Below are 13,877 nucleotides of genomic sequence, written 5' to 3' on the forward strand. Positions count from 1 at the left end.
GTTTTGGGGAAGCCAAAGCAAGCAAAAGGTGACAAATTGTTCGTCATTTTGAAATTGAATTTGGAATTGGCATTGACTGATCTTCAAGTGTGCTATGTCTTCTATTGAATACTAACATAAATATGATTGCCCTGCGTTCCCAAATATGCCTGCCTGTACATCATAAATGTCCATCGCTTCAAACCCGGTGCAGCACCTAAACAGTACCCAAACAGCACCAATTTCACGTACCAAAAAGAGATACTTAAAGATAGGCATATGAATCTTCCTCGAATGTAGGAGATCAAATGTAGGAGATTTCGGAAACCAATGGAATGTGATCGGATGGAAATTGTCTGTCAGGGAATCCGGACGCCTGCGCACTATAATCTCCCTCAACTTTTCCAAGCACTCGATTTGCCTCGAAAGTGGCAGATGAAAACCAAATGTGATCCAACACCTCTGTTAGGTTCTTTGAGTAGCTAGTAAAATCCAACTTATGCGGCAGCCCGTCTTTCAAAAGCGGGCCATATGCTGGAGTGAGATCAAACGGACTTTTCACAAACTCATTATCGAGCGGTTCGCCGTCGATCTTATGGCCATAATCAAAGTCAGCAAACTCTTCTGCTGTATCGACCTTAACTTTCCCATCCTTCAACAATTTGAATACCAACAGATTTGGCGTGGAATTGTAGTCTCCACACATGATAATACATGGATTCTCTTCTTCGCCTATAAGTCTAGCCAACTCGTTGAGAAGGATTTTGGTTTGGATTAACTTAACGTCATTGAACTTGGGCAGCCAGTATAGATGCGTATTGGTCACATAGACCGTTTTTTCGGCCTGCTTATCCCACAATTTGAGAATCAATGCCACCGTGTTTCTAGGGATCACTCTAGATACAACATCATCAGTTAAGTCAAACCGGTCGGGATGCTCGGAAACGTAGTTTCCATAATTTATAGGATAATAGTCCACGACATCGAACCGCTCAGAGTTGACAAACACTCCTACACCATCCATAAACTCCGAAGGTTTTGTTCCCCAGTATTTCGGATTCGGTTTCCGCATATACACCAGCAGATAATTTTTCAACGGGAAGTTTGACTTCCACAGGTTTTCATACACCAGGCATTCAAGCTCTTGAAAGCACATGATGTCGCATTGGAACTGAGAGATGGTCTGGTTTATAAGTGGGAACCGATAATGGGTCCAGTCGAGATAGTTTTGATCCAAATCACCAAAAACTTTCTTCCACACATAGTGCTGCGACAACAAGTTAAAAGTCATGATGGAGATAGACGGATTACCGTTCTTCGGTGAGAGCTCAATCCATTGTCTAAACTTGGTAGCATCAAAGTTTGGAGGTGGTTTAATGTGAGAATGAGGGTAAATGGAAGGAGTAGGTTCGGGAGTTATGGAAACTCCCGATAGTCTGCGCTGTGGCTGTTGTATATGGACGCACACCCGTTTTAGGTGTTTCAAGGCTAGCATATGTTCCTTTTTTGAGAGAAAAAAAATAAGCACGGACTTTTGATGTACCGAATGGAGTTAGGGTTCGTGTTGCTGTACAGGAATAATTGGGGTGTATGTGATGCTACCCAAAGTCCGAATCGGACTCTCGGTCGTTGAAATTATGTCCATTGAATTCTCCAATAGCTTTACTAAAAATTAAGACGACGTGTGGTCTATAGTTGAGGTAGAGGCCTCTTTCTCCGATGGATATATTTGATACATTTCTATAGGGTAAGCAAACTTATTGCGAAAAGGGTATCGAGGAGCTATTTTCATGAATTAAACGAAGGTCAACATCATATTTGAAAATCTTAAACAACAACCTCTACTACGATATTATATGATGCTGCGCTCTGTCTTCCGACCGAAGTTGTTCATTATACATTGGAATCTTTCTTCAACATTTGTAACTCGTGCTTTAGCTTGATAAGGCCGCTGATATCACCTCTTTGTTTAGCCAATTTGGCTAGTCGGGCTTCGGTCACAGCTGCATTACTGAGCTTTTTGTTTGCTTTGGAACATAGGCCTGCAGCCAAAGTACAGACGTCACAGTTCCCGGCGTTTGGAACACACACGGTTTGCCCAAATCCCACTAAAAGTGGGTTTATGTCCGACCAGTATTTTTTCGGTAACCAGTCCTCAAGAGCTAGTCTGGTACTTTCAGGTTTGTCTGACTTGGGTACCCAGCCCCACATTTGGGCCAAGCGATGTAAATGAACATCAACTCCTATTCCCAGATTGATTCGCCAGCCTGCTTGGAGAAGCAAATGACCCATTTTAGGCCCAACCCCTGGAAGACTTATGGTATCCTTTATATTTTTGGGAATATCCGCATTGAATTTTTCGTTGAGAAGCTCAGACGCCTTTTTAATGTACACGGCTTTCCGGCGATGGAAACCCACCTTCTGTATGCAAAAGTCAATCTCCGCCTCTGTAGATTTGAGAATAGCTTCAATGCAGAGACCGTCAAATCCTTTGGTCTTATAGAAGTTATTCAAATTTTCCACTGCGACGTATGTGACTTCATCTTTAGTCTGCGATGAAAGCATGAGGGAAACCAAGAGACGAAAACGATAGGCCCTAGGGTCGCGACGGATTAGTCCTGGAGCAATCGTCTCTGGGATCCGTTCACAGCCCATGGTATCCACTGGAGTGACGATGAGGGCCCGCATCTTCACTACTTCGTTGTAGATCAAGTTCCAGTTTTTTGGCTGACCAGGCAATATGTCCAGAGGCGAAACACATTGAAATACGTTAGATTTGCTTTCAATCTCAGGAGAAGCGAAAGTGTCAGTGTTGCCACTGACCGAAGCTTCAATTTCAACTTTCACTTTAGCATCATCCACCTCGTGTTTGAAGCTTGTTGTCGTTACCAGTTTATCGCTGAATACTTCTTTAAGAGGTTTGTCTAACGACGATTCTATTTTGATCTCAGGCTCAGTCTTCAAAGTTTCTGCGTCCAAAACTAATCTCGGGCTTCTCCGGACCCGTTTAGGGCGCTCTTCGGCTATAAGACTTCTCTTCGAGGGCATCAAGTGAACGAATATTATACAGTTCCTCGCGAAATTGCGTTTTTTTCACTTATACCAGTGGTTGCAGTATCCCGGCCAGTCCATGAGACACTTTTCGGTGACGCATGTATGCATGTTTGTGAATAATGCAAATAATGCGTCATTCACTATCTATGGACTGTAAATTGTATTTTTTCAGTTCTTTCGCGGTTTTCGAAATAGCCAGTGGCAGTCAGGGAATTGTCAGGTATGAGAATCGCACAAGACTTTTTTTGCGGGGCGTAGTGCATGGATTATGCACCCCACCATAAATGGAGCCTGAGTCACCTCCCAGGTATATGCGCTTTTGGGATTTCGACAGGAAAACTTCTTCTGTTCTACTAAGTGACCCTTTGAGCTGAGACGCATCTATCTATTGCAGTCAAGAATCTATAGATATCCGAAGACAGAACATACCACCACCCGACTCTGGAATGTCCAATCTGATTTTTGGTGGAGCAGACAACCAATCTTCTCCGAAAGGCCAGACGGGCCGATCAAAGCTACCCAAAAGCCTGCGGGTGCTGTTAGGATCTACCAGCAAAACTATCAAAGCACCGGGTCTGTCCAATGCTCGGACTGCCCAAGCTTGTGATCGATGTCGGGCGAAGAAACTGAGATGTGACGGAAAGTTCCCGGCTTGTTCCTTGTGTGCAGCAGCTGGTCTCAAGTGCATAGTATCCGACAAGCTTTCCCGTAGGGCGTTTCCAAAAGGATATACAGAAACATTGGAAGAGCGTGTGCGCCAACTAGAAGCGGAGAACACAAAACTACAAGGTTTGGTGGACTTGCGAGATGAGCAATTGGCAATGACCGGCGCAAGTGGCGCTCACGCCTCCCAAAACAATAACATTGATAGAAAACTATCGATCTCCACTTTCGGTGGACCTAATTTGGGTACTGGAAAGATATCTCCTGCGAATGATGGCCTACTTTCCACTCACAATCATGATGAATCGTGCAACTGCTGTGCGGCACCGCATGCTGTCCACGAAAGACCCGTTTCCCTCGCAGGATCACTTTATCATGATGGAAGCATGCGTCTTTCGCTGTCAGTCATGAGTGATGAAGACTTCGATACAAATAGCTTGCTCAGTTTGGAAGACACTCAATCCTTGGTGGAGAGTCAGATCTTTAGTCAAAGTTATGGACTTCAGCCCATTAAAGAATGTGGACCTGCCCCTGGAGCTTTCGCAGCTGCTACGGCGATAGAGCAAATGCAAAGGAAAGATCAGACAGAAGACACATTGAAGGAAGAAAACAAGCAGAGGCTACTTACTGGGTTGGTTACTGCATCTATTCCAAGAAGTACAGAAGAAACACTATTCATTCCCACGCTTCTAGCTCGAATCTGTCAACTGTACGGATACAATTCGAAACCTGCAATTACGACTGCTCACAGTTTGGCAGCTTTGAAAGAAAATATCAACTTGTCTCCATCGCCAGACGATATTGACGCAATAACAAAACATGAGGACATATTAAAAATAATTATGGACAAGGACAGCCCAGTACTCTCCAAGAATGAAGGGTTGAAATTCATCAGATTGCTTGATTTTCCTGCTCGTGCTGAGCTAGATCAGCTATTGACTATATTTTTCCTGACTTGGGGTAGCATATTGCCGGTATTAAACAAGCAAATGTTCTTAAAAAATTATCTTAAATTACTAGAAATTCTTGAAAGTGGGCATTCAGATGACACCCAACTAGTATTGGATTGTGAGCTGTTCGAAAAGTTCGGTGCCATAATGGTTTTGGTAGTAAGTCTTGGCACATTCTCCAATAGATATGCCGACATGAATTCAAGTAAGATGAAGCTATCTCAATCCCGACAACGACTTGGCAGATACCATCAGCTAATCCACGAGTTTATCAAAGCAAATTGCATCATCACGAAGTATGGATCAATGCAATCGCTTCAAATATTGACACTTGCCTTACAGTATTGTTTTGCAGTTGGGGATATCAACACATGCTATGAATTAAGAGGAAGAGTCATCACCATGGCTCAGCAAATGCGACTTCATAGGTGTCCTGCTGCAGTATTGGGTCTAAGCAATAGTGTTGCAAATATAAGTTTGCAACATGCTATGCAAGGAGAAAGGCGTATTTTATTCTGGTGTATTTATTGTCTCGATGTCTACTCCTCACTCAACCTAGGCATTCCTAGGCTCCTCAAAGATTACGAAATCGAATGTGCTATGCCATTTAGTGGGAAAAACGATGATGATGACGATGAGAAAAATAACGAAAACATATTAATCATCAACAACACAAGCTTAACCATATTTGGTAAGGTTTCAAAAGAATCACTTGCATTTATGCAATACTGCAAAGTTTTAGGTAACATCATGGATTCTATTTTTTGCAGATCTGAGGATGTTGAGGTTCTGAGCAAGTCTATGGAGAAGGAGCGTATTTTAGACTGCTGGAGAAGAGACTTGCCTCCTGAATTGAAGTTTGAGATAGATGTGAATGGATTATCTTTGCAAGTCGATTCCCGGAAACAGGCTGCGGATTTTGAGGAAGTTTCATGGGATACGTATTCTAAAGCCCAAATTAATTTGATCTTTCTTTACTACCATGCCAAGATTTTGATCTACTTACCAATTATTTCAAAGTATGGGTACCATCATAATGCGGGTATGTCAATGAAAGAAAAGCTTTCAATGAGAGAGACTGATGTGGCTACTGTTGTCTCCAGTATGACGATGATTCAGCAATCATCCATCCAAATTTTAAAGCTTCTCAACCATACGGCCTCAAAATCAGCGTACGTATTGCCTATTCCAATCAATATTCCTAGAGCAAGAGCAAGATTCTCTCTTTTGGTTGCTAAAGGAAGTCTTGATTACATAAAAGGTGGACCTTTACATCATCATCTGAAACAACTTCTTTTGGAAACTCTATTGTCTTTTCAATTGGAAACAGAAAATGAACTCTCCGGTGGCCTTACTAAAAACACTCTCAAACTACTTGACTTTTCTATCCTCAGTATATTAGGAGTCAACATGAAGAAAATTTCGCAGTCGGGCGATTTGAGGAAGAAGGTGGCGTTCAAAGCTTCAGGGTTTAAGAAGCTGGCCCAGGATATTGCACTTTCAAGATCTTTTGATTCTTCTCGGATGCCGATGGTACATCATCAGGTCATTAAAGACCTAGATGAACTTGCATCTTCCCAACAATCATTGCAATATGGGTCACAAAGACAGTTCCCGAGTCCAGAAACTCTGTCATCAGATACGGGTGAGCGGGGTAAATCTGAGTCCGTTGGACCGCAGCTGTGCTCAAGTAGCGACATGATAAGCGAGGAAAGATTGTTCGAGCTTTTTCCCTTGGAGCATTTGGATGATGGGTTTGACGAAATGCTCAAATTTGATCCCTTCAAGATGCATAGCAACGAAATGATTATGTCTGATTTCGTAGCAGACGGCTCTCTCGGGTTAGTACCATTTCTCAACGATAGAGAGGTATACAAAGAAGATGACGATGATAGATTAAGTGATAAGATGGACGAAGATGGTGCATTTTTACTCCAGTAAGCATATAGATAAACTTACTAGACATGATTTATTCAATATATTTATTAACAGTTTAAGATTGCCCTAAGCTACTTTCTAATGAGAACCTACGTTAAACCGCAGCTCAAGAACACTTTCAACCTCGGAGTTTCGGCGCTTCCTCCGAGCGACAACTTCGGCACACATACAGTATGAATGATTCTCCACATTCTATAAAGACCCGCGAAATTCCCCATATTACGATCTCAGTTCTGTAAATATGACGACGTTTGCTAAATCTGCTTTTGATAGCGTTAGATACGAGGCATTCCGTCCTCATTACCCCAAGTCATTTTATGAAATCCTCAAAAAATATTGTGGGCGGCCCAAAGTATCGTCCACAATCGATCTTGGATGTGGAACAGGAGTCGCAAGTTTCCCATTGCTTGAACTCTCAGAAAAAGTGGTAGGGCTTGATTTGTCACCTAAGATGATTGAAACGGCAAACCAAATAAAACTGGACAAACTTGCGCAATTAGGAATTACCGATCAATCACGCATTGCTTTCAAGGTGAGCGCAGTCGAAGATTTGGATGAGCCTGCCCAATCATTTGATTTGATCACATGTGCCGAATGCATTCATTGGTTCAAGGATTTTGATTCGTTCTTTTCGGCAGCGAGCAACTTGTTAAAACCTGGTGGTGTTTTAGCATATTGGTATTATGCGGACCCCGTTGTCGTGGCCTTTGATGGGCCCTACGATCAAACCCGATCCAAAGTTGCCATTGCTGACTCTGCGCTGTCCATATATCGTCGTTTTGTGTATGAGAATCCTGACTTTCTTGGTCCCCATTGGGAACAGCCTGGGAGAACAGTTCTTAAAAACTTCTTGGTTGAGGTGGATAAACACATTCCCTACAGCAAGTTTGAAAATGTTAAAGTCAATAAGTATGTTCCCAGTACCAATGGCGAAACAAAATATGCAGAGGACGATTTGCAGATTCTGAAGCAGCTGATCAATCTCCAGAGTTTTATCCAGTACATCTCAACCTACAGTTCGTATCACAAGTATGACGAGAATACTGGGAAAGGCAAGGAATTTCTCGAAAAGTTCATCAAAGCCTTTGAAGAAGAGCTAGGCTGGGACCGTGAGAAAACTATACTTGACTTGGAATGGTATTCGGGTTATACATTCATGACAAGAAAATAGACAGGACTATGTAAAGTCCAGTTTTTCCGTTAGGCGCATTGTGGCTTTTGGGATGCCTCTTAAGCGCATGTGTACACGTGCCAAAAACGTATCAGACTATGAAATTCTGACATGAAGATGAACGAACAATAAAAGCGAAAACAAATGCAAAGCGTTATGGCCGTATTGCCAGAAGTATATTCGAGTGCGTAGTTTGTTCAAGTTTTTGGGCTTAGCTTCCTCCTCAATTGGGGAAACAGTGATGCGTTGGGTGTCATTCCTGCACGTTTTAGCCAACAATAAGCACAGAACGTGGCCCGCATAGAGAGCCAACGGTTTTGGGTTTGCGTCTTCAAAGAGTCAACTCGTCTTTAGAGACCCGGAATATTTGGGTTTTTGACTGCGTTGAAGCTCCGTTATTTCATTTTCTGTTCGAACTGGCGGGCTACTCAACGATTGCAACTCACATCTCCCTGGTGGATTGATCCCATTTTGAATATAGAAGTTCTATACAGCATATTGGAAACATGTTTTTCCTAGTACCTAGGTTCATTGTCAAATTCCTCATAGCGTCATTCGCTATCTGGATTGTTCTTTCCACGGCCATTCCTCAGGTGTCCCTCAAGTTCACAGATCCTCAGATCCAGAATAATAAGTTTATTCGTCAGACCTACCCATACAATTCCCTAACATCCCCAACTCCCTTGCCAATAAGGAATTCCAGTGTGTTCTTTGTAATTGGTCATCCCGATGATGAAGTGATGTTCTTTTCGCCTTCTCTCGTTGAAATCACCAAGAGGAAGCATGACAATGAAGTGAAGATCATTTGCTTTTCACGTGGTGATGCAGTTGATGAATCCTTTGGGGATATCAGGGCACATGAGCTCAGGAGTTCTGCCCGAATCATTGGTGTGAAGGACGAAAACGTCATTGTACTTGATAAATTCAAGGACGGCATGGACGAACATTGGAGTGCTCAAGACATTGCGTCAAGTTTGGCAAAGGAAGTGACACATGCTTCTAAGCCTTTGGTTCTCATTACTTTCGATGACAAAGGTGTTTCCAATCACCCCAATCATATTTCTTTGTTCCACGGTACAAAAGAATTCGTGGCTAAGTATCTCAAGCCCAAGCGAGACTTCAATTTCAAGTTTTATGTGTTGAAAAGTTTGAACTTCTGGGAGAAGTACTCATTTACACTTTTAACCAATGTGGAGTTATTTGTCGACTTGCTCTCCAAATTTGTATTCAGCAACATTTTGAAGATCAATATCAACATCAGCTTCTTCAATGCATATTCTGATAAACAGCTCCCGTCTATCAAGTTTTACTCGGATCTCAACATGCTTAGTGTCTCATATGCGGCTATGGCATATGGCCACTTTTCACAAATGGTTTGGTTCAGATATGGTTGGTTAATATTCAGCAGGTACTTGACTTTCAACCATTTGATTCAAGTAAATTAATAGAAAATAGTAAACCTAATATACATGTATTATACACAGCTAGAAGTTCCTAAAGCCAAACTGTTTTTGGCACCAATTGGCACCGTGCTCGTAGTAGTCCTGTTTGGATATCGTAATTTCCTTCATAATGTCCTGTTGAACCAACTCCTGTCCTCCATACCATGCAGCTTTATCCAAGTCATATGGTTGTGGCGTAGCCTTCACTACCCAGTTAACTGGAAATTCTTTCTCTAGTTCTGACATGAGACGTTCCTTGAAGTTTGGAAGATTCGCGCTACCTCCAACAAAGCTTAAGTTTGCCAGAAGAATTGGTCTTGTTACCTCTGGACATGCCATGATCGACTCCACAACCAAATCAGTTATATTCTTGAAATATGCATTCTGGATGACAGAATTTGTGGAGAAAGAATTGTTGTCCAACATTATTTCAGGATGAAAGTACAGCTCGGGCACTGTAAACCGCTCATCATACAATTGGATAGTTTGGGCATCATCGGGCAACTTCGTGTCCTTTGTACGCACGTATCCTGTCACTGTAGTTTTAAAATCTGGTAAGACGAATTCGCAACGGGCCTCGGCCTTGTGCTTGAGTGCTTTCTGGAAATCGGGAGCCACGTACATCGTTTTCTCTTTCACAGTGTTAATGAGCAAAGGCTCGTCAGAAATGTCATAGTGCCGGAAGGACACCATTTCCTTCAAAAGACTGTTCAAGTGCCGCCCTCCAATTGGAAGTTTTTTTATGCCTTTCCAATAAGCTCTTTGGTAAAGAACAGGAACTACATGTGTAGCACTGAAGCCGCAGTCAATAACCAACGTAAAGTCCGATGGATTGTCTCCCTTCGTCCAGGGTACAAGTTGGGGTGGAATACAGCGATAGTACTGGCCGAAGTTATATTCCTCAAACACGATCAAGTCTGTATTCATCGAGAGCTGCGGTAGTTGGAAGGGTGTTTCTGTAAGTATGAGCAGAAAGTCTTGTGGATCAAGTTCCTTTTTTGGCGAAAGCTTGTCGAATGTATAGTCCCATATTGTTTTCTCAGTTTCCCATGATGTGAGATGGCCCAGATCGTGTGGTCTTTTGAAGTTGATTCCCGAGTACAAGTTAGTGTGTGGAACATAATCATTACCGATGTACACGACACCGTCTCTCGCTTTAGCTAGTGCATTATGGACCAAAAGAGGGTTTTCTTGTGACAGAAATCCCGCTTTGATATTATATGAGCCGTTATCAAGAATTAGATGCTGGCTAGTCATGGTCCATGAGTAAATGCACCCACAAGACTTGAAGTGAAGAATCGCGCAGATTAACTTTTGTATATCCAGGACAAACACTTGGTCGCTATAGTGGGCAGTGAGAGAAAAATGCAAGCGATTAAAGTTGACAACGATCAAGATCGTCAGAAACCAGAGAAATAAATTCGCAAAGACGTTTACGTAACAGATTAATCAAAAGGACGATTGGACAATACGTATCTGTAGCAAATAGAGGTCATACATGCCAAAAAAAAAAAAAAGTCGCATCTCATTGCTAATAAGAATACCGCGCAAAGGCTAACACAGGGCATCTGTGACTGAGACAATTAGGAATGAGCGCATTCATGTAGCGCGGGGTGCCGGTTTTGAAGAGCGAAAAGTGTGGGCGGCCGAGAATGAGCAAAGTGTGGCCCACACCAACGGAAGTAGCGGCGCGCCGATATCGCGCAAATGCTCGCGCAAACGCGGCATAAAAACGGTGTCTAGCATCGGCAGACCCCGCTTTTTGTCTTTCATCGCCTCATAGTCCAAAAGTGCTCACTCCAAGTCGCACTGAGTCCAGAGTACAAGTCACTACTTGTTTGACTATATCTCATTTGTTTTTTCCTGTCGCGCCAGCGAACTAATAGTCTTTTCGATTGTGAAACTTGTGCGACATTAAGTTTTCCCAGTTGCATCTCCATTACGAGTGCTATAACAATTTGAGACATTTTTGGTGCTAAACTTTACTGTCGCTTTTCTGTTTCTTTATTAAAAGAACCCTGCGCCTTGGAAACTCCTTTCTTCTGGGCCTTGTATTTTGTTCATCTTCCCTCAGAACAGCTTCAAAGAGGTAAGCAGTAAACTCTGCTAGCTTCTTGTTGGTGTGTTGGCACATTCAGAAACGAACTTTAGTTCCACCGACACTTTCTTCCCAGTGCTATTCTTTAGCTGCTGCTGATACCATTTTACATCCATCCAAGCCCTCGCTCCATTCTCAGCCATGTCACTTCTTGCGCGAGTGTTGCACCACCATAGTGATCGCAGTCCCAAGCTGCTCACGCCCACAAACCTGATATCTCCCACTAATCTGCTTTCGTCAAGTGCTCCAGCTTTCAGCCTCTCCATTGCCATAGAGTCGCCGCCCCTCGTGCTTTTTGGACACGCGCACGAGTCTACCGGGTGTATTCTCCTGGGTGTATTGTCAGTCGATGCAGAACGCCACGTTGTACTTGACTCTGTTGTGCTTCTGCTTGTGCAGACTTTCCATGCTACAAAACCTTTCGTTGCACCAGTGTCAGCGGTGACAGGGTGCAAAAAGTGCACCACGCGCAAAACGGAATTGGCCCGCTGGGATGTTCTCACAGAATCTGCGCCATTCCCGCCCGGAAGCCACGCATACCCATTCTCGCACTTGATTCCCGGTCTGGTGGCAGCTCTGACCAAATTGGGCAGTGCGCAGTCGGGTTCTTTTGTTAAGTACCATTTGGAAGCTCGTGCACGCATGCTGGGCAAAGAAACAGTGGTGGCTATGCCGCTCCACGTGCTGCGACTGGTTTTCCGTGGTGCCGACAGAAACTCGGTCCGTGTGTTCCCACCCACGGAGATTACGGCGCAAGCGGCTCTCCCAGGTGTGATGTATCCGAAGCTGACCTTCCCTATCGAGCTTCGCATGGACAATGTGGTGAGTGCCCATGGTGACCGCCGTTGGCGTATGCGTAAACTTGCGTGGCGCCTAGAAGAACGCACTCAGGTACGGGCGCACGCCTGCGAGAAGCACTTGACGAATGTGCGTGCGCTCGAGGCTTCCCGCTCACCACGTACGGAGTCTAAAGGTCTCCACCACCTGACAGTGCAAACGCTGATGTTCATGGGTCGGCCCGATATAGTTCCGGAGACGCTGCAACCTCAGGGTGCTCCCGAAGAATTGGCTGGCAACCCTGAAAGCGTACCAGACCGTCTGATTGAAGACCGACTTGTCGATGGCCCTTTCCGTCATCCAGCTGATGATCTGCCTGAACAAGAAACCATGTCTCCTACGGGTGCAGCCTCAAATCCAGAGCAACCTGCTCCTGCTACTCTGCCAGAACTATATCTTGAGGAACTACGTGTGGTGGCTCATGGTGAAGTCAAGAGTGGCTGGAAATCCGATTTTCTGGGCCGCGGGCGCATTGAACTTGTGGCCGAAATCTCTGCGCTCGCGTGCCTGACAGGCGTGGTGCGCCACACGCTGCGCATTTCTTCGCGCGACCCGCCTCTCGATGACGATCTGCGCTCAGGCGCGAACGTTTCTTGCGACATTGCCGACCCGACCCTTGGCATCTATGTGGGACATGTCTTGGTGGTAGAAGTTATCATTGCTGAGGAAGTCGTTCAGCAGAAAAAAATGGTGTACGATGCTGTTGCTCCAGTGCTGACTTCGAGCGTGGTGGGCGTCCCCACAGGTTCTGCGCGGGTCTTGCGAATGCAGTTTAAGGTTGTGGTGACCGAACGTTCAGGTTTAGGAATAGCGTGGGACGACGAGGTGCCCCCAACATATGAAGATGTAAGTGCATTAAGTCCTCCTACATATGAGACGCTGACTCCGCTGCTTTCGCTGACTCCGGCGGTGTTGGATGCTGTTGGTTCGACTCCTGTGCTGAACATTGCACATGTACTTGATTTGGATGAGCACGTCCAGGAATTCCGTCTTTAATGATGCCAGATTCAGCAACGCTTCTCTGGCGTGGTTTATTCATCAATACCCATTTAATGTACGTCATGATTACCCTTGTCTATCTGAATATGCCTTCTCGTGGCACGTGAGGTTATTCTTGCTCGAGATGTTTGCGAAAGAAGTATGCAGTTAGACGTCATAAGCACAACAAATAGTATAGTTGCTTACGCAAAGTGACAAAGTAAATGGCTCCGATCCGTCAATTATTGTTATGAATGTTTGGTATACTAGGTACATTCTTCGGATTCCAGTAACCGTGCGACTACAGTGCTATCCAAGTGCCAATTTTTTGAACGTAAGAACAAAATAATAAGATATTTACTAGCTGTACTCCTTCCACGAGTGATTCTCACTGTTTTCTTCTCCGTCCTCTAGCTTGGGTAGTTTCTAGTATTTAAAAATTATTCGGCACGTTCTCTTATCCCGAAAAGAAGGAAACTGCAGAGAACAACGGCGCATTTTAGCCGTGCGGCCTAATCCTCAGATCCGAAACATCCTGAAAGGTTTGTTCTCTTCTGATCACAAACTTTCGAGGATAAAACCCCATCTCCAAGACTCCGTGCAAAACACGGCTCTGCTTATTTGCCTGCTTCTTCAATTAATTGAAGAAATCGTTCAGAATCATCTCAGACTGCAGACAGGCATCCTTTAACCCTCCCGCTTCTCATAATCTCAATCTGTACTTGCACTAGAGTCAAAGTATCTTTCCACCAGCCTCAGACAGTGCC

The 13,877-nt window shown here is 44.1% G+C and overlaps 7 protein-coding genes across 7 annotated transcripts; 4 read left to right on the plus strand and 3 right to left on the minus strand. All coding sequences in view use genetic code 12, as the record gives it.

The window, feature by feature from the left end:
- Positions 1-283: 283 nt before the first annotated feature.
- Positions 284-1,474, minus strand: FOB63_002051 (Endonuclease/Exonuclease/phosphatase family protein; the record flags this gene model as incomplete). The annotated part of the gene is made up of 1 exon (XM_002617802.1): positions 284-1,474. The coding sequence occupies one exon, from the start codon at positions 1,472-1,474 to the stop codon at positions 284-286; it is 1,191 nt and encodes a 396-aa protein (XP_002617848.1).
- A 398-nt stretch (positions 1,475-1,872) lies between these two features.
- NTG1 (bifunctional N-glycosylase/AP lyase) lies at positions 1,873-3,027 on the minus strand (the record flags this gene model as incomplete). Its single annotated transcript, XM_002617801.1, has 1 exon — positions 1,873-3,027. One exon carries the CDS (start codon positions 3,025-3,027, stop codon positions 1,873-1,875), a length of 1,155 nt encoding a protein of 384 aa, XP_002617847.1.
- A 452-nt stretch (positions 3,028-3,479) lies between these two features.
- CAT8 (DNA-binding transcription factor) lies at positions 3,480-6,587 on the plus strand (the record flags this gene model as incomplete). Its single annotated transcript, XM_002617800.2, has 1 exon — positions 3,480-6,587. The coding sequence occupies one exon, from the start codon at positions 3,480-3,482 to the stop codon at positions 6,585-6,587; it is 3,108 nt and encodes a 1,035-aa protein (XP_002617846.1).
- Positions 6,588-6,825: 238 nt separating this feature from the next.
- Positions 6,826-7,755, plus strand: FOB63_002054 (uncharacterized protein; the record flags this gene model as incomplete). The annotated part of the gene is made up of 1 exon (XM_002617799.1): positions 6,826-7,755. One exon carries the CDS (start codon positions 6,826-6,828, stop codon positions 7,753-7,755), a length of 930 nt encoding a protein of 309 aa, XP_002617845.1.
- Positions 7,756-8,261: 506 nt separating this feature from the next.
- FOB63_002055 (N-acetylglucosaminylphosphatidylinositol deacetylase) lies at positions 8,262-9,200 on the plus strand (the record flags this gene model as incomplete). Its single annotated transcript, XM_002617798.1, has 1 exon — positions 8,262-9,200. The coding sequence occupies one exon, from the start codon at positions 8,262-8,264 to the stop codon at positions 9,198-9,200; it is 939 nt and encodes a 312-aa protein (XP_002617844.1).
- Positions 9,201-9,239: 39 nt separating this feature from the next.
- On the minus strand, positions 9,240-10,454 carry FOB63_002056 (uncharacterized protein; the record flags this gene model as incomplete). Its single annotated transcript, XM_002617797.1, has 1 exon — positions 9,240-10,454. One exon carries the CDS (start codon positions 10,452-10,454, stop codon positions 9,240-9,242), a length of 1,215 nt encoding a protein of 404 aa, XP_002617843.1.
- A 982-nt stretch (positions 10,455-11,436) lies between these two features.
- On the plus strand, positions 11,437-13,128 carry FOB63_002057 (uncharacterized protein; the record flags this gene model as incomplete). Its single annotated transcript, XM_002617796.1, has 1 exon — positions 11,437-13,128. The coding sequence occupies one exon, from the start codon at positions 11,437-11,439 to the stop codon at positions 13,126-13,128; it is 1,692 nt and encodes a 563-aa protein (XP_002617842.1).
- Between the last annotated feature and the right edge of the window lie 749 nt (positions 13,129-13,877).

This window comes from Clavispora lusitaniae (genome assembly GCF_014636115.1).
Source record: "Clavispora lusitaniae strain FDAARGOS_655 chromosome Unknown tig00000038_pilon, whole genome shotgun sequence".
Taxonomy (NCBI): Eukaryota; Fungi; Ascomycota; class Pichiomycetes; order Serinales; family Metschnikowiaceae; genus Clavispora; species Clavispora lusitaniae.